Source organism: Pygocentrus nattereri, chromosome 26, assembly GCF_015220715.1.
Source record: "Pygocentrus nattereri isolate fPygNat1 chromosome 26, fPygNat1.pri, whole genome shotgun sequence".
Classification (NCBI taxonomy): Eukaryota; Metazoa; Chordata; class Actinopteri; order Characiformes; family Serrasalmidae; genus Pygocentrus; species Pygocentrus nattereri.
The window spans coordinates 5,025,001-5,042,930 of NC_051236.1; the positions used below are offsets into that span (position 1 = coordinate 5,025,001).

General features: G+C 44.0%; 1 protein-coding gene across 1 annotated transcript in view; it reads right to left on the reverse strand.

Moving 5' to 3' along the window:
* The window catches only part of esyt1b (extended synaptotagmin-like protein 1b), a 94,303-nt gene extending 81,129 nt beyond the window's left edge, over positions 1-13,174 (reverse strand). Inside the window, exons 1-3 of the mRNA XM_037534861.1 lie at positions 12,477-13,174; positions 10,241-10,282; positions 444-578 (exon numbers count right to left, since the gene is read on the reverse strand). Coding sequence (XP_037390758.1) covers positions 444-578; positions 10,241-10,282; positions 12,477-12,827 — 528 coding nt within the window. The 5' untranslated portion in view covers positions 12,828-13,174. The remainder of the gene's footprint in view (positions 1-443; positions 579-10,240; positions 10,283-12,476) is intronic.
* Between the last annotated feature and the right edge of the window lie 4,756 nt (positions 13,175-17,930).

Genomic DNA, 17,930 nt, shown 5'->3' on the forward strand with positions numbered 1-17,930 from the left:
CATTTAGGGATCATACGCCTTCAAAGAGGGGGCAATTATTTATTATTATTTTTTTTTTATGCTTATTGTGAAGAAGACAACCAAAATACACTGAAACGACATTAAATTAAGAGAATACTACGGGTTTTTTCTCATAACACTCTGTTTGGAGGGCCTCGTAGCTGTAACACTTTGTCCTATCCCTCTATCTCAACAAGAACTGGGACACCCTACCCTTTTTTTTTTTTTTTTACTATTTTGCCCAATAACAATATTTTGTATTTACAGCTGTAGAATAAGGTTCTCATTAAAAGTGATAGGACATCAAGATAGTGCACCATTCTTAATCTGTAAAAAAGATTTACTTAAGCAAAGTATCCAAAAGTATCTCCTCACTACTCAACATATTCAGTTGTGTGCGTGTGTGTGTGGGTGGGTGTGTGTGTGTGGTTGCGCTGTATGACCTTGTCCCCGAAGTCAACCTTGGTGAAGCTGAGGGTCTGCAGGTGGGAGCTGGATGCCCTGAGGGACGGAGCGATGCTTTCCGTTAGCAGCTTCTCCAAATATTGACCAATATACGGCCAAGCCTGTTGGATAACCTAGAGAAAGAAAGAGAGAGAGAGAGAGAGAGAGAGAGAGAGAGAGAGAGAGAGAGAAAGAGGGGGTTAGAGAGAGAGAGAGAGAGAGAGAGAGAGAGAAAGAGGGGGTTAGAGAGAGAGAGAGAGAGAGAGAGAGAGAGAGAGAGAGAGAGAGAGAGAGAAAGAGGGGGTTAGAGAGAGAGAGAGAGAGAGAGAGAGAGAGAGAGACAGAGAGAGAGAGAAAGAAAGAGAGTTAGAGAGAGAGGGGGTTAGAGAGAGAGAGAGAGAGACAGAGAGAGAGAAAGAGAGAGAGGGGGTTAGAGAGAGAGGGGGGTTAGAGAGAGAGAGAGGGGGGGGGTTAGAGAGAGAGAGAGAGAGGGGGGGGGGTTAGAGAGAGAGAGAGAGAGAGAGAGAGAGAGAGAGGGGGGTTAGAGAGAGAGAGAGAGAGAGAGAGAGAGAGAGAGAGAGAGAGAGAGAGAGAGAGAGAGAGAGAGAGAGAGAGAGAGAGAGGGGGGTTAGAGAGAGAGAGAGAGAGAGAGAGAGAGAGAGAGAGAGAGAGAGAGAGAGAGAGAGAGAGAGAGAGAGAGAGAGAGAAAGAGAAAGAGGGGGTTAGAGAGAGAGAGAGAGAGACAGAGAGAGAGAGAAAGAAAGAGAGTTAGAGAGAGAGGGGGTTAGAGAGAGAGAGAGAGAGAGAGAGAGAGAGAGAGAGAGAGAGAGAGAGAGAGAGAAAGAGAGAGAGAGGGTTAGAGAGAGAGAGAGGGTTAGAGAGAGAGAGGGTTAGAGAGAGAGAGGGTTAGAGAGAGAGAGGGTTAGAGAGAGAGAGGGTTAGAGAGAGAGAGAGAGAGAGAGACAGACAGAGAGTCAGAGGACAAGGCCAGTCCATTGCAGTCATAATAATGACTAAGGCTCAAGCTAACATGATTACGCAGAATTGAATTTAGCATTGAAATGTTTTTTTCCTCCTGTCACCTGAATTCAATTAACATTTACAATAAATGGGAAGCGTGGCCGTCTTTGTGCTTCTGCTCATAAAACTTTCTCCTCGATGTCCACTGATAATGTACTGACGCACGGACCAAGAACATAAAAGTTACCGAGATGTTCTAAGAAACCCTTCTGAGAAATATGCTGTGAGGTTTCCAAGAAATCTTTAATGCTGAGCAGCTTCTTATTGCTGTTGCGTTTCACTTAAAGGCCGTCCTCTGATTTATTTCATGCAAACCACAGCAAGACACTAGCATTTCCAAACAACAGCCTAACTGAACCTTTAAACCCATTTGGTGATGTTAGTATTAATATTTTATGATTGCATATTAATACCACTACTGTGTTAATGAGAACAGATGAGAACGTTCTGACTGCTGTTGAGCTGAGCTGGTTAAACGCTGCAGGCAGATATCAGGCCTATGGAAAGATGACTGTATGTTAAGGTGTTTGTTTTAGGATCCTCAGATCTCAGTATCAGGCTTCAGACATCAGACAAAACAGCTTCAGTTCTTAAGGGGGGGGGGGGGGGGGGGGAGGAGACTCCCCTCAGCTCTCGTTCATCAGACAAAAAAGGCTGTTTCCAACAGCCTCGGATGAAACGTCTTCAGAGAAGAATCAGGCTAAACAGAGAAACCACAAACTGCACCTTTTCATCTTTTATATTTATATATTTTTATATTCCGACAAATATTCTGAATGTTTGAGGCTGGGCCGCTGGAGACCCCTGCGGACCATCCCTGCTCTCCAGCTAAGGAGGAGGCGGTTGGAGGGTCTGCGATTGACTGAGGGTGCTAGTGGAGGGCATTATGACCTGGGGATGCAGGCTACCCTGACCATCTGGCCACTGGAGTACCACCTCCTAGAGGAGGAGTAGAGCCCTTTACTGAGGAAGAGGGTGCACTGTTAGAAATGAAGGTTCTGTTCAGGCACATTTTTAGTTCATCAAGGTTCAAACAGTGTAAATGTTCCCTCAAAGCTCCAGCAGTGGGTTTAAGGGCTGATTGTGAAGCTTAAATCAGTTCCTCCAGGTGAAAAGTTGGTATTTGTTCCTTTTCATAACCGAATGTTTTAAAACAGAGCAGTAGAGTAAAAGCCTGGAGGCGAGGCGAGGCAGGGTGTGTGGAGTCAGTCCAGCTTACAACAGATCATTTCAGTGGATTATGGTTTAGTTATGTTCCCTGACTAAAGGTACTGTGATGAACCCTTGAGGGTTCCACCCCAGTGACAGTGTCGTAACTTTTTTGCAGAGAGGGTGGAGGAGCTGAAGAAACAGGTGAGGAAGAAAGAAAACACCTCAATGAGCATCATAGCAATGATACTGTGCCATAAAATAGCACCGGTCCCGTTTTTCATTCTGGGTTCTTGTATCCAGAACCTGACGGTTTCCTGCAGTGTTTTGATTTACTGGGAGCTTCAGATTATTTTGAAAGAACAGTCAAAAATCTTGCACAGAAAAAGCGTATGGTTAAAAAAACATGGTTCTTCAAGGGTTCTTTAGTGATCAAAATGGTTCTACACTGAACCACAAACACTCAAAGACCCCTTTGCATGATTAAAGTGTTCTTTGCATCGTGAGAGGGTTCTTCAGACTGATGGTGAACATGCTGAAGATGGTGCTACTTAGAACCTTTTTAAAAATGCCCCCTTGTGGGGCAGTCATGGGCTGGAGGTTAGTGAACTGGCCCTGTGCCCGGAAGGTCGCCGGTTCGATCCCCAGAGCCGACAGTACATGACTGAGGTGTCCTTGAGCAAGACACCTAACCCCCAACTGCTCCCCGGGTGCCGTGGATAGGGCTGCCCACCGCTCCGGGCAAGTGTGCTCACTGCCCCCTAGTGTTTGTGTGCTCACTAGTGTGTATGTGGTGTTTCACTTCACGGATGGAGGTGGAATTTCCCCGTTTGTGGGATCAAAAAAGTATCACTTAACATAACATATAGCACCAAAAAGGGCTCTTCTATTGTTAGGATTTCAAGCTTGTATGAAATAGCAGAACCCTTTTTGGTGCTATACAGAACCCTGTTCAGCACATTCTCCATCAATCTGAAGAACCCGTCTGTCTGATAAAAACAGATGCACTGAAACGATGAGTAAAATGAGTAAAATTATCTGCAAAATTTGTAAAAAATGTTCAAATTTCTTTCAAGTTTTTAAATATTTTTACTGTTGAATTTTAAGTTTTATCAAATATTAATTGCAGCCCCAACTTCTATGCAAATTCAGCCGATTTAAACAACATTTGCCGTTTACATGAATCTTTGATAGGTCAGTTTACACATCTTACATCTTAAATCAGATTCTGACCCTAACATAATTTAATAACATAAACTACCTAAAAATACGGAGAGACTCTTTCTGCTATCCCGTGCTTTAAATAACTCAATTCAGCTTTTACTAGACAGTCAAGCTCAGTGCGCACTTTCAATAAACACCTGGAAACCAAACTCTTTAATTCAGCTGTTAATCAAAATGTATTTATCTGTTTAATTTGATCTGCTTTATGTGATTTTTATTTAACACTCAGAGCTTCCTTGATCATAAACATTGAACATTAAACATTATCACCAGTCTCTAAAGCACTCAGAGCTGCCACCGGTATGAAAAGTGCTTTGTTTAAGCAATGAAACCCGAGAGGGACTGTGTCATCGTGAAATACCATCCCGGCTGTGATTTGGTGGCTGTAGATCATCACAGCCGTGATGTTATTGGTGATAACTCACTCCTGGAGTGTCTCTACTGCTTTAATACAGCAGTTAAATAAATACAGTAAGAAATGAATAAACTGGCCATTTAATATGTTTTAATGTTCAGTTCCTTCCTCCTAATTAGAGCTCCTTAACGAGCAGCTTGTTGCTACGTCAGAGTAACGAGCTCCGCCCACTCGCTGCTCAGCCGGCAGCTCGTTCTCCAGCTCCTTACACTAAATTCCCAAACTGTCGTCACCACTGAGCAGCTTTTCTGTGTTTTATTGGGTCAGTTTTACGGCTCAGTCTGATTCGGTCCGACTCTGAAGATCATTCACGTCTGGCGAATGGTGTTGGGTTCATTTCTGGCTTATTCAGGTTGTTCAGCTGTTCTTCTGTCACAGCTGACGACTGAAAAGCTGCTCAGTGGTGACGACAGTTTGGGAATTTAGTGTCGTCTCGTCTTCAGAGTCGGACCAAATCGGCTGTCGGTCAGATGTGATCTTAACAGTGTCCGTTTTCTGTTTGTTCAAAGGGCTTCAGCGTCTCCTACAGCCGCCAAAGTCGTTGCTTAGCAACAGCATCTCAGTGGAGTGATAGTGTTTGTGAAAAACCTGTGATGTTATGGTGAAATAACAGCACAGTTACGATGACTCTCAACCAATCAGCTCGCATAGCCGGAACTGACTGTTGCATAAAAATCAAGATATTATTATTATAAACATTCGTGGGTGGAATCCCGGCACATTCTTGTGAAGAGCACATAATGGACCTCTTGAAAGAATCACTTTAATTCTCTGGAAGTAACGGCACCATGATGCACAGGACAAGCTAAAAAGGCAGAAGGTAAGAGACGCTAACTGTCCGCGCAGCTGCTCCTCTAGATAAACATGCATATCTGCCCTCTGACCCACATCCAAACGTCCACTCTGTCACTCTTGGCCAGCAGAGCACAGCTGCTTTCACTCTGCCAGCGCCTGTTTGCTTGGTTACTATAGCGACGTGCTGGTGTTTGTAGTGTTCGCGGATATGGCACGACCACAAAAGCGCGGGTTCCTGAGCCCGGGGATTTTTCTCTTTCTCTTCTTCGCGTGACACTGAGATGAGCTGCAGTCAGACTCGGAAAAAGCGTTCTGAGTCAGTTTCAGGCCTTGTGACGAGAGGGTGAAGACACTCGCGAGGCTGAAGGGGGGTGAAACCGTGTTCCTTGGGCGGCTCGCGTAGACAGAAAGGCCACTTTGTGAGAAAGAAGTTGCAGGCACGGCCTCTTGTTACATCATAATTTCAGGGTCGGCTCCAGACTGTCTATTATTAGAACACAGGCCTCAGTTTGAGAACAGAGTGGCCAGATTAGGAGCTGCCTGTTGGCTCTGGGCTCTGAGGGTGGGGGGTTGGGGTGGGAGTCTCTCGGCACCTCACGATTCGATTACGATTCAGAGGCTGTGATGCGATTATAAAACGATTATCGATGCATCTTTATTTCTATACAGGATGTCTTTTTTCTCACTGCGGACTCGGTGGATTTAAAGCCAAGTATCTGTAATGATCCATAATGAATTTGCTTCCAATATCCTTTATTAATAAAACAAATGGAAGTGCTGTGGTGAGTGAACTGGAAGGCTTCAGGTGGATTCACTGCTCTTGTTTGGAGCACATGAGACACTGGCTGCCAGTCATCTGCGATAAAATGCAGTTACGGTGAAATAAGGTCTGCGGTATGGATGTCCACACAGCACGTTACAGCTATTCTACTCGTTTTCTTTAGTGATTCTTTAGTGATCTGATCCAAAATGACACGCATGCATGCAGAACCGCTTAACGTAACGTTACCATGACAGCGAGCATCACGTGAGGTCCAGTCAGAGTGAGATGGGCAGCAGTGAGCAGTGATTGTGTTTTTAACTGCTTTAAAATGACGTCAGACTCAGGAAAACGTCCTTCACATGTCCTTATTAAAGAAGGCCGAGAGGAAGACGTCGTGCTCTGAGACACATAAACCGGACGTCCTTCCCACCGCCGTCTTTTAAAGATCAGAGCATGAACTTCGTCTCCTCTGCAGACCAGTTTCTTCTCCGCCGTGTTGAACGGGATAAACTCTCACTGTGAAGTGACGCACATTTGCTGCCCTGTTGTGGCTCCACAGCTGAATCAGATCAGTAGGTAATAATAAAATAATCCTCCTTTACAGTAAAATAAAGCTCTGCTGATCCTTCAACACAGTTTAACAGTAAACGGTCTTAAACGCTGGAGTTAATGTAGAACAGCTGATTCACCCTTTAACCCTGAAGATCAGCACAGACTGCTGGTCACCATAGCAACACTGACAACAGTCTCGCCCAGCTAGTAGCTAGGAAACGGCAAAGAGAGAGATTTAAGACGAACATCGATAATTGAGACAAATGGACTTTGGAACAGGAAAATTCGAACGAGAAGCTGGAGAACGAGAAACTGACTTCAGCCTCGTAAAAAGTAATGCAGGGACAGCTTAGCAAGGTTATGTGAGTTTTATAGGGGTGGGCAGTTATTTCCAGCCAGTTTCAAGGGTGGACGATATGGAAACTACCATATCATGATACAAAGATATTCTTACTACAATATTTAATTTTATATGTGGTTTAAACTACACAATGCACCACAAAACTACGAATACAAGAAACATTTCACACACTGTGCTGTAGTAGTAATACTAGAAGCCAGCTAGAGACACCAGTGCTTCAAAGTATTGACTTAATATCTCAAAATATCTTATTTTCTCGATATAATGTCATAGCAAATACTAATTATGTCACAATAACGTCTCATTATGCACTCTTTAAAAAGACAGGTCTTCAAGGCTTCTGTTTCTGGCAATAGCATGTCAAAATATTGACTTTTTGAAATATTAAATTAACATCTCAAATCAGTAACTTATTTTCTTTCAAATACTGACTTAATATCTTGAAATATTGACTAAGTAACTCAAAATAATGTTCAGATTTTGATCGACTGTGACAAAATATCGAGTTATTAAACTTCACGAAAGAATTTACAACCATTTGTCTCTGTGTCTGCGGGAAATTAGTGAACCTTATTAGACCTCTGCATTTAACCCACCTGTGCAGTGAAACACCCACATGCATGCACACTAGTGAACACACACACTAGGGGGCAGTGAGCACACTTGCCCGGAGCAGTGGGCAGCCCTATCCACAGCGCCCAGGGAGCAATTGGGGGTCAGGTGTCTTGCTCAAGGGCACTTCAGTCATGGACTGTCAGCCGAGGGGATTGAACCAGCAACCTTCAGGTCACAGGGCTGGTTCCCTAACCTCCAGCCCACGAGTTAGTGGCCCCATATGGGGAAGTAAGTAAACGGTTCAATACACTCTTAAAAATGATGGTCCTTCAGGGGTTCTTTAGTAAACAAAACGGTTCTATATAGAACCATAAACATCCAAAGGACCCATTGCGTGATTAATCGGTTCTTTGCATCGTGAACGGGTCTCCAGACTGATGCAGAATGTGGCTTTATATGGTTATATGGAAATGTTTTGACAATGAATCTATAAAGCACCAAAAGGCTTCTTCTGTTGACATTATAAAAATAGAATAATCCTTTTTTGGTGCTATACAGAACCCTTTTCAAAAAGGTTCTATAATGACCCACCTACAGCACGTTAGCCATGTGAACAGCCCTTTAATCATGCAAAGGGTTCCTTAAATGTTCATGGTTTCTATATAGAACCATTTTCTGTACTAAAGAACCCTTGAAGGACCATAATTTATAAGAGTGTTCTGAAGCATTTACTCACTTTCGTGAAGTTTAATAACTTGATATTTTGTCACAGTGCGTTCAGGTCACCAGCGGTCAGGTTGCAGTCTCCCCTGGAGGCGTGGGTTCGAATCCCACTTTTGATTTCGGGGCAATTGTGGGGTGGTAGTTAGGGAACCAGCCTTGTGACCAGAAGGTGGCTGGTTCCACCTCCAGAGCCGACAGTATGTGACTGAAGTGCCCTTGAGCAAGACACCTAACCCCCAAATGCTCCCTGGGCGCTGTGGATTGGGCTGCCCACCGCTCCGGTCAAGTGCGCTCACTGCCCTCTAGTGTGTGTGTTCACTAGTGTGTATGTGGTGTTTCACGGCACGGATGGATTAGATGCGGAGGTACTAAGGCATTTCAAAATATTATGTCAATATTTTTCAAAAGGAAAGTTACTGGTTTGAGATGTTAATTTAATATTTCATGAAATAAGTCGCACTACTGCCAGAAACAGAGCATGCAGTCATTTGAAAAATGGGTGGAATGCCCCTTTAAACTAACTCTGGCTCCGACACATGAGTGGTATGTGTTTGTCTGGGTGGGGGAGGGTTCTGTGTTCCTGCTGTCCCTCCCGTTTTCCTCTGCTGTTATCATGGAAAGGTTGATGGCAGCAGGCTTTGAGTTTCTCTGTAGCAGAACGAGATACTGTCCCGTCACTGAAGCTGCAGCCCGAGGATTAAAACACACACACAGAACAAAAAGCAGAGCCGCTACGCAGAACAGAGCTCTGTCAGACGAGGTGAGGCCAATAGCAGTGAGGAACCGTGAACACCCCCTTCTCTAGAGCCAGGCTTTAGCAAGGTTGGGGCGGGGCCGCACAGTTTCTTCAGTACTTTCCATTCCTGCTGCAACAAAACCCACAGCTTTACAGGAGAGAATGTGTTTTTGGCCTCAACGTCACAGCATTTCAAGTAGTTTAGAGTTCGTTTTTTTCCTTGTTAGAGCTATGCAGCATCTAGAAGGTCACAAGAGATCCGTTCTCAGCTTAAAAACATTAAAAACCTCTGCATTAAATACTTGCTGGGATGTAATCAGAGTGATTCAGAGCGGTTTGTTGTAATTCAGATGTTCAGATGTCTTTACAGTGGTGGTGATGGGAACCAGGCGTCGCCATGACTACAGCACAGACATAGACGTTTTATTTACCATCCAGAACCACCAGAGAACCTCCACGAGTCTTCTGAGTTTATGTGGAATGTTGCTGATGGGAAAACAGTGGAAAATCTGGAATAATTTCTTAGGGGACTATTTTACCTCACAATGCTGTACATGTATCCCTCCACCGCAGGCCGAAACCTTCTCCAAACTATGGTAAAATAATGGCATCAGGCAGCGGATTCAGAACCACTTCATATACACTCTCAGAAATAAAGGTACTAGACTGTCACTGGGTCAGTTCCCCTCTCATCACTGGGGTGGAACCCTCAAGGCTCCATCTCAGTCCCTTCAGTCAGGGAACATAACTGAACCATAATCCACTGAAATGATGTGTTCTAAGCTGTACTGACTCCAGACACCCTGCCTCGCCTTGCCTCCAGGCTTTTATTCTACTGCTCTGATTTAAAACATTCGGTTATGAAAAGGAACAAATACCAACTTTTCACCTGGAGAAACTGATTTAAGCTTCACAATCAGACCTTAAACCCACTGTAGAACCTTTGAGGGGACATTTACACTGTTTGTACCATAATTTCTAACAGTGTAGTACTTTTCTGCGAGGGAGCTTTTAGAGGTGGACGTCTGGTTCCAATCACCACCACTGTGAACCGTTCTGACTCTCTAGAACGGAGCGTTTCACACCAAACAACTCTGCATGACTCTGTTTACATCTGAAGCGTTTAATTATGCGAAAAACAGCAGAGTTCTCATCTCATGGCGTACTATATTGGAGGAGAAGGGTGTGGTTCTGTGAAAACTGCACAAACCCAGCAGAAAGGCTTCAGGCATGAAGGGCAGTAACAGATTTAATTGTCAGCTGCTCTGAGGTCTGGTCGGAGCATGTACACCGCACTGCATGCGTTCCTCACTGTCTATGTGATAGAGCAGCAGCTGTCAAGGTTCCTGATCTGGGAGTGGTTAGGAGACACATGGTGGGCTTCTTTCTTCTGCCACTGTGGGAGGGCTCGAGGCGGAGCCTACAGTAGGTTTTGGCCACCAAAAAACTACTGTAGGCAGTAAACAACTGTTATACGAAACTGGACGGGATGACAAAGCCTACCTTATTCAGCCATTCGACCTTCTCCACGTCCGGGAAATTGACCTGCGGGACAATAAAGACAGTAATGCATCCAGTTCTGCTCTAATGTTAAAGGATGTGGTTGTTACAAACAAGAAGCTCGTCCCAAAACAGACTTCAATGCTCCTTAAATGGAAGAAACAGCTGACATGTTTCTCCTATCTGTTGAGAAAAAACTCCCCAGCCTCTGTGGGAGCATATTTCATCTGATTTCCTCAGGGAGTAATGAGACTCTTGTGTGGGCAGAGGCTACTTCATTTACTTAAGAACCCTTTTGGCACTTTATTTATTTCCCGACGTCCGCTTACTACATTTTGTGATTTTATGTATCAAAAACAGTCATAATTTATTGTTAATTAATAACCACTTTCCAAGCTCTCTTCATCCCTTAGAATTAAACAGACTGACATATCACTGCTGTCGGAAGAAAACCTGGGATCTCCAAAACCGTGACTTTACAGGAGAAGCAAAAAAAACACTTCACTTTCAATGGAAGTCAATGGAACCAGAAATACTTCCAAGTCATTTTTGGCCGTTTCTCTACATCCACTCATTATGAAATTTAAACACAATGTAAAGGCCAACAGGTGTTTTCAAATTATGTAAAAAACTGAAACACTCAAAAACGGAGAGGTTTTCAGAGATATGTAAATGACCTCTGTTCTGATTGGCTGCCATGCATTGCGTCTCATTTTATAAAGTAGCCCTTGTGAGCTCAGCATGAATGGGCGGAGCCAGACTGAATAGATGGACATCTGCATATATGTAAATGCACTGGTTTTTGTGATGTCACAAAAGCAATAAATTACCAAAAAAAATTTAAATAAACATTTTTTCAGATTAGCTTCCATTTACAGTCTGCTGAGCAGTCGGTGTGTCAGAACTTTACTAATGTTTACACACCGCACCAAACTTATTTCAAGAAGAAGGAAAATTCCATGATACAGACTCTTTAAGGCAAACCACAACTGATATTTGATGACAAAGCAGAGAGAAGAGGTCGGAGGTGTGTCACACTGCTCACGTGTATTAACAAAGTTATAATTTAATATAAATTCGTTTTAAAAAGTACATAAAAATGAGATGCAGCGCTGCACAGTACGGTTTAAGATTTAGCAATATTTCTAGTGATATTATGTGAGATAACGGGGCTTATTACGGCATTATGCAGGTGTCTCGGTTCCTAAAAGGTTTGTTTTCAGCTTTATAATTCTATTTTATGTGCGTTACCGATGGCAACCAGGACCTGATAGTTAACTACAGGGTGTGCCGTTTACTGGGAGCTTCAGAATGCAAATGTGCATTGTCTGGTTAACGTTTACAACACTGCCCAGAGCTCGATTTGCTGCAATTTCCAGAGAAGAAAAGTCTAAAAGAGACTAACAAAGAATATCGGCATTCGGGAATCATGGAGTAATTCACATTAATGCAGATTTAAATACTACCTGATGCCAGCGTTTGGAGAACGCTGTGATATTGATATGATCAATATCATCCAGTACTAACGGGAAGGCCTTCAAAGCAGCTGCGCATGTGTTTATACTTTGCTGAGCGGAGCTTAACGACTCCACACTATCCGTCTAAACCAGTCAGGAGTAGATGGGGAACGACGGGACATTATGCCGTGGACAGACGAGCTGGAGGCTTATTAACCCTCTGGGGTCCCTGTTTCTATATCTGTTTGTGTATCTTTGTGACGATCCAGCTCAGAAATCCAGTTCAAATCGGGTCCAACAGGGCGGTACAGCGCAAAAACGATACGCAACCACCACTTTGTGAGCTTCACCGCATGATTCCCAAGCGTGTTTGAGCTTTCAGTGAAGATTCCCTACAGCAAACCTACATTAAACCGTACGTGCTGTTAAAATATGCGCACTTGATATGACGATATTTTCGTGATATCACATATTTTGCCATCATAACTTTAGAGGAACTTGAATGAAGCACTACGGAATTTAATGAGCGTGTGAAAGCATCCTTATACACCTGGTAGAGAAGAGAACCGTACACGCTATCGCAGTTTTGCAGAAAGGATTTTTTTATTGCATTTTAAACTGCTCTTAAGTTGGCTGCCAGGTCCTGAGTTTAAAAAAAGTCTTTAATAGACTCTAATAGACTAATAAAATTTAATAGACACATGCCAAGTATCGATCACTCATATCGCTTAAACTGTATCGCGGTATATCGATATATCGCCCGGTCCCTCTCAGACTCTTACCCAAGCAGGAAGATCTCTCTGAGCCACGCTTGCAGAGCAGCTCTCCTGATCCTCACCCAGAGACTGCATGGCGGCCTTCAGGCGAGCTTCCTTGGCTTCTCGGGTGTGTTTCCACCCCGAGTAGACCATGAGGCCGAAGACCACCAGGCTGGTGCTCACTCTGTAGTATCCAGCCAAGTAGACGGGCAGCAGCGCCGTCAGGCACTTCCCAAAAGTCCACAGGATCGCCATAGGGTCGATTGTCCTGCTCCTCACCGCCGTCTCCTCTCTGCCCGGAGCTTCCTCCGGCGCTTTAGTCTCCTCTGAGCCCTCTGGGGTGGTCCTGTCGGGCTCGGGGGTCTTCTCTGCCATGGTGGCGAAGTTGTTTATGTCCCCCGACGCTCACAACACAGCAGGGAGCTCGCGCTGCAGTCAGATAGCGGTGCAGTAAGGAAGCCCTGAGTTCCTCCCCTCGCGGTCTGGGCGTCTGAGAGACAGATGGGGGGGCTGCTGCTGCTGCTGCTGGGGGGGGGTTTAATGCGTCGCAGTGCGGATCTGCTCTGCTCAGCTCGTTTGTGCGCCGTGACTCAGCCTGAAAGAATGAGCTGGTTCCTCCTCAGCCAGCCAAGTCCTGAAACTCCCCCACTCAACTTTCTCCGCGCTCTCTGCTTCCTGCAGCCCCAAAACAGGCGCTGAGAGGCCTGGTCTGCTCTGCCCAGCTCAGCTCTGCTGCTGCTGGATGGAAACGCCCAGAAGAAAAACGCAGCAGTTATTTGGAGAAGAGTCACAGATGGATAGATAGCGAGTATCGCTCCAGCACAGCCTTCCACGCCAAGGCATGCAAACAGGCAGGGATTAAAAGGGAATCCCACCTAGTAATGCCTATGGCTTATCTCTCTGCATGGGGGGGGTCACTGGTGTTACTGACCGTCATCGGTGTTACTCATAATGAAGGCCACACCGGAGATGTTTTCGAGGGTCAATGCGTTTTACAGAATAACCGCTGCAGAACATCAGTTACAAAGTCACGCCGATGATGTCACTCGACCAATTAAATGAATTAATTTGATTAAATTCCATGTTTTCCAGGATTGACAGCGTGTCAATCATGGAAAATATGGAATTTAATCCATTTGTGTTTCTATGTTTTTCACAGGGACCTCAGAGTAAAGTCGGTCGCACCGGTGACGTCAGCTAAAAGCTTCGTACGAGATCATGAGCTGAATGAGAAGATCTCTGAGAACTGAGAGACTCAGTGGACCCACCATGAGCTTTTCTTCAGAGATCCTCAGAAAACAGGTCAAAGGAGGTCGGGCGACGTCATCGGTGTGACTTTGTAACTCATTTCAAAATAAGAGATTTTTTAGTTATGCGGTGACACCAGTGACTCGGCTCCTGGGGGACTTTCATTATATACACTGCTCAAAAAAAATAAAGGGAACACTCAAATAACACATCCTAGATCTGAATTAATGAAATATTCTCATTGAATACTTTGTTCTGTACAAAGTTGAATGTGCTGACAACAAAATCATAAAAATCATCAATGGAAATCAAATTTATTAACCAATGGAGGCCTGGATTTGGAGTCACACACAAAATTAAAGTGGATAAACACACGACAGGCTGATCCAACTTTGATGTAATGTCCTTAAAACAAGTCAAAATGAGGCTCAGTATTGTCTGTGGCCTCCACGTGCCTGTATGACCTCCCTACAATGCCTGGGCATGCTCCTGATGAGGTGGTGGATGGTCTCCTGAGGGATCTCCTCCCAGACCTGGACTAAAGCATCCGCCAACTCCTGGACAGTCTGTGGTGCAACGTGACGTTGGTGGATGGAGCGAGACATGATGTCCCAGATGTGCTCAATCGGATTCAGGTCTGGGGAACGGGCGGGCCGGTCCATAGCTTCAATGCCTTCATCTTGCAGGAACTGCTGACACACTCCAGCACCATGAGGTGTAGCATTGTCCTGCATTAGGAGGAACCCAGGGCCAACCGCACCAGCATATGGTCTCACAAGGGGTCTGAGGATCTCATCTCGGTACCTAATAGCAGTCAGGCTACCTCTGGCGAGCACATGGAGGGCTGTGCGGCCCTCCAAAGAAATGCCACCCCACACCATTACTGACCCACTGCCAAACCGGTCATGCTGAAGGATGTTGCAGGCAGCAGATCGCTCTCCACGGCGTCTCCAGACTCTGTCACATCTGTCACGTGTGCTCAGTGTGAACCTGCTTTCATCTGTGAAGATCACAGGGCGCCAGTGGAGAATTTGCCGATCCTGGTGTTCTCTGGCAAAAGCCAAGCGTCCTGCATGGTGTTGGGCTGTGAGCACAACCCCCATCTGTGGACGTTGGGCCCTCATACCATCCTCATGGAGTCGGTTTCTAACCGTTTGTGCAGACACATGCACATTTGTTGCCTGCTGGAGGTCATTCTGCAGGGCTCTGGCAGTGCTCCTCCTGTTCCTCCTTGCACAAAGGCGGAGGTAGCGGTCCTGCTTCTGGGTTGCTGCCCTCCTACGGCCTCCTTCACGTCTCCTGGTGTACTGGCCTGCCTCCTGGTAGCGCCTCCAGCCTCTGGACACTACGCTGACAGACACAGCAAACCTTCTTGCCACAGCTCGCATTGATGTGCCATCCTCGATGAGCTGCACTACCTGAGCCACTTGTGTGGGTTGTAGAGTCCGTCTCCTGCTACCACGAGTGTGAAAGCACCACCAACATTCAAAAGTGACCAAAACATCAGCCAGAAAGCAGAAAGGTACTGAGAAGTGGTCTGTGGTCCCACCTGCAGAACCACTCCTTTATTGAGTGTGTCTTGCTAATCCCACTGATTTCCACCTGCTGTCTGTTCCATTTGCACAACAGCTGTGGAATTGATTGTCAGTGTTGCTTCCTAAGTGGACAGTTTGATTTCACAGAAGTTTGATTTACTTGGAGTTATATTGTGTTGTTTAAGTGTTCCCTTTATGATTGACTTAAAAACCATTATGGCTAAATTGAGGCTGAAGAAGGTGTCATGGATAAAATAACTGTTTTATTTGAAAATGTTAAAAAACTGTAACCCCAACATGTTTTTTAAGTGTAGTATAAGACCTATAACTGAGTGTGTGAGGTGTAATCAGAGTGGGTTTGGTGTGAAACAGCTCAGACGTCTTTACAGTGGTGGTGATGGGAACCTGGCGTCGCCATGACTACAGCACAGATATAGACACTTTATTTACCATCCAGAACCACCAGAGAACCTACACGAGTCTTCTGAGTTTTACATTATCTGGGCAACTATTTTGCCTCACACCCCCTGCATGTATGGATAAAAATACATTTTAAGCCAAAACTTTATCACAAAACTGTCATAAAAGAGTGTCTCGGTGAATTCAGTCCCATCGCATGTAGGAACTTTCTGTGAGGAGCTTTTAGAGGGGGACGTCTGGTTCCTATCACCACCACTGAACCGTTCTGACTCTCTAGAACGGAGCGTTTCACACCAAACGACTCTGTATGACTGTTTACATCTCAAGCGTTTAATTATGCGAAAATGTTTTTAAAACAGCAGAGTTCTCATCTCATGGCGTACTATATTGGAGGAGAACTGACTCGGTCAGTTTATCTAGAGCAGAGAGTTTCACACCGAACCGCTCTGAACTGCTGTGTTTACATCTCAACCCTCTAATTATGCACAGATGTTGGGAATTCGGTGGAGATCCCCTTTAATAATGTTCAGTGTAGTTGGCATCATAGGCTTTTTGATGACCCTTTGTTAGACACCAGTAGGCCCTTTATAATAAACTTGAAGATAATAACTTAATCAATACGAAAGTCCTTCATACACACACATCTGTGATTACACATCAAAAACCAATGCGCTTTCGCCACCCAGCCATTCCGTCTGCAGAAGTTTAGCCCCGCCCACTGACGCTATAAGGAGTGTTCTGCTGCTTTCTAGTCTTCCTCAGAGGTTCTTCTCACGACTCCAGAAATGGTCAAGTGGTGACATTTGCTACAAAAGTCTGAGCAAACTGAAGCAAACAGAATGAACTCTAATTAAAACCCTGTTATGTTGTACGGACGTCTGGAGAGGTCATGAGGTAATTATAATTTTCTGGACTGTTATGTCAAGATAACAAATTAATTATCCTGTATTATCGCAGGGTGTTAATTATCTTGTGATCTCAAATTAACAAAGTTGTTATCTTAAGATCATGACAATTATCCTGTGATTTCAAGACAGCAAAGTTATCTTGGGATCACAAGGTAATTATCCTATGATCTCAAAATAACAACTTTGCTGTCTTGAGATCTTGACTTAATTGTAATGATTTCAAGATAGCAAAGTTACTATCTTGTGATCTCAAAATAACATAGTTGTTATGCTGAGATCTTTATCCTGTGATTTCAAGACAACAAAGTTGTTATCTTAATATAAGTTAATTGTTAATCCAAAATAAGTTATCTTGAGATCACAAGTTAATTGTACTGTGATGTCAAGATAAGAAGGGCTGCTGTCTTGAGTTCACAAGTTAATTATTTTGTGATTTAACTATCTTAGTTATCTTGAGACAAAGTTATCTTGAAATCATGAAAATTATCCTGATATTAATTATCAAGATAGCAAAGTTGGACTGCTGAAATGTTGGATAGTAAGAATCAGTAAGTTTCCAACAAAACGTTTCACATCAAACCACTCCGAACGACTTCAGTCACATCCTGATCACGGAATTATGCAGGAAGTGTGAGTGAAATTCTCCTTTAATCTATCGATCTGATTAATTTAATCTGTGGATCTGATTCATTTAATCTATGGATCCAATTCCTTTCATCTATGAATCTGAATCCTTTCATCTATGAATCTGAATCCTTTAATCTGTGGATCTGAATCCTTTAATCTGTGGATCTGGTTCCTTTAATCTATGGATCTGATACCTTTAATGTATGGATCTGATTCTTTTAATCTATGGATCTGAATCCTTTAATCTATGGATCTGAATCCTTTAATCTATGGATCTAATTCCTTTAATCTATGGATCTGATTCCTTTAATCTATGGATCTGAATCCTTTTATCTATGAATCTGATTCCTTTTATCTATGAATCTGATTCCTTTAAGATATGGATCTGATTCCTTTAAGATATGGATCTAATTCCTTTAATCTATGGATCCGATTCCTTTAATCTATGGATCCGATTCCTTTAATCTATGGATCCGATTCCTTTAATCTATGGATCCGATTCCTTTAATCTATGGATCTGAATGCAGTTCATGATTTGCAAACTGTGCCTCATGTTTAGTGCTGTGGTCTATTTAGTATTCAGCACACACTTGCATGATTCTGCCTACAGCCTGTGTGGATTTCTGCACCTGGAAGGCCACTTACCTTTACACTGGTGGTGATGGAATCCAGGCGCCACCATGACTACAACACAGATATAGACATTTTATTTACCATCCAGAACCACCAGAGAACCTACA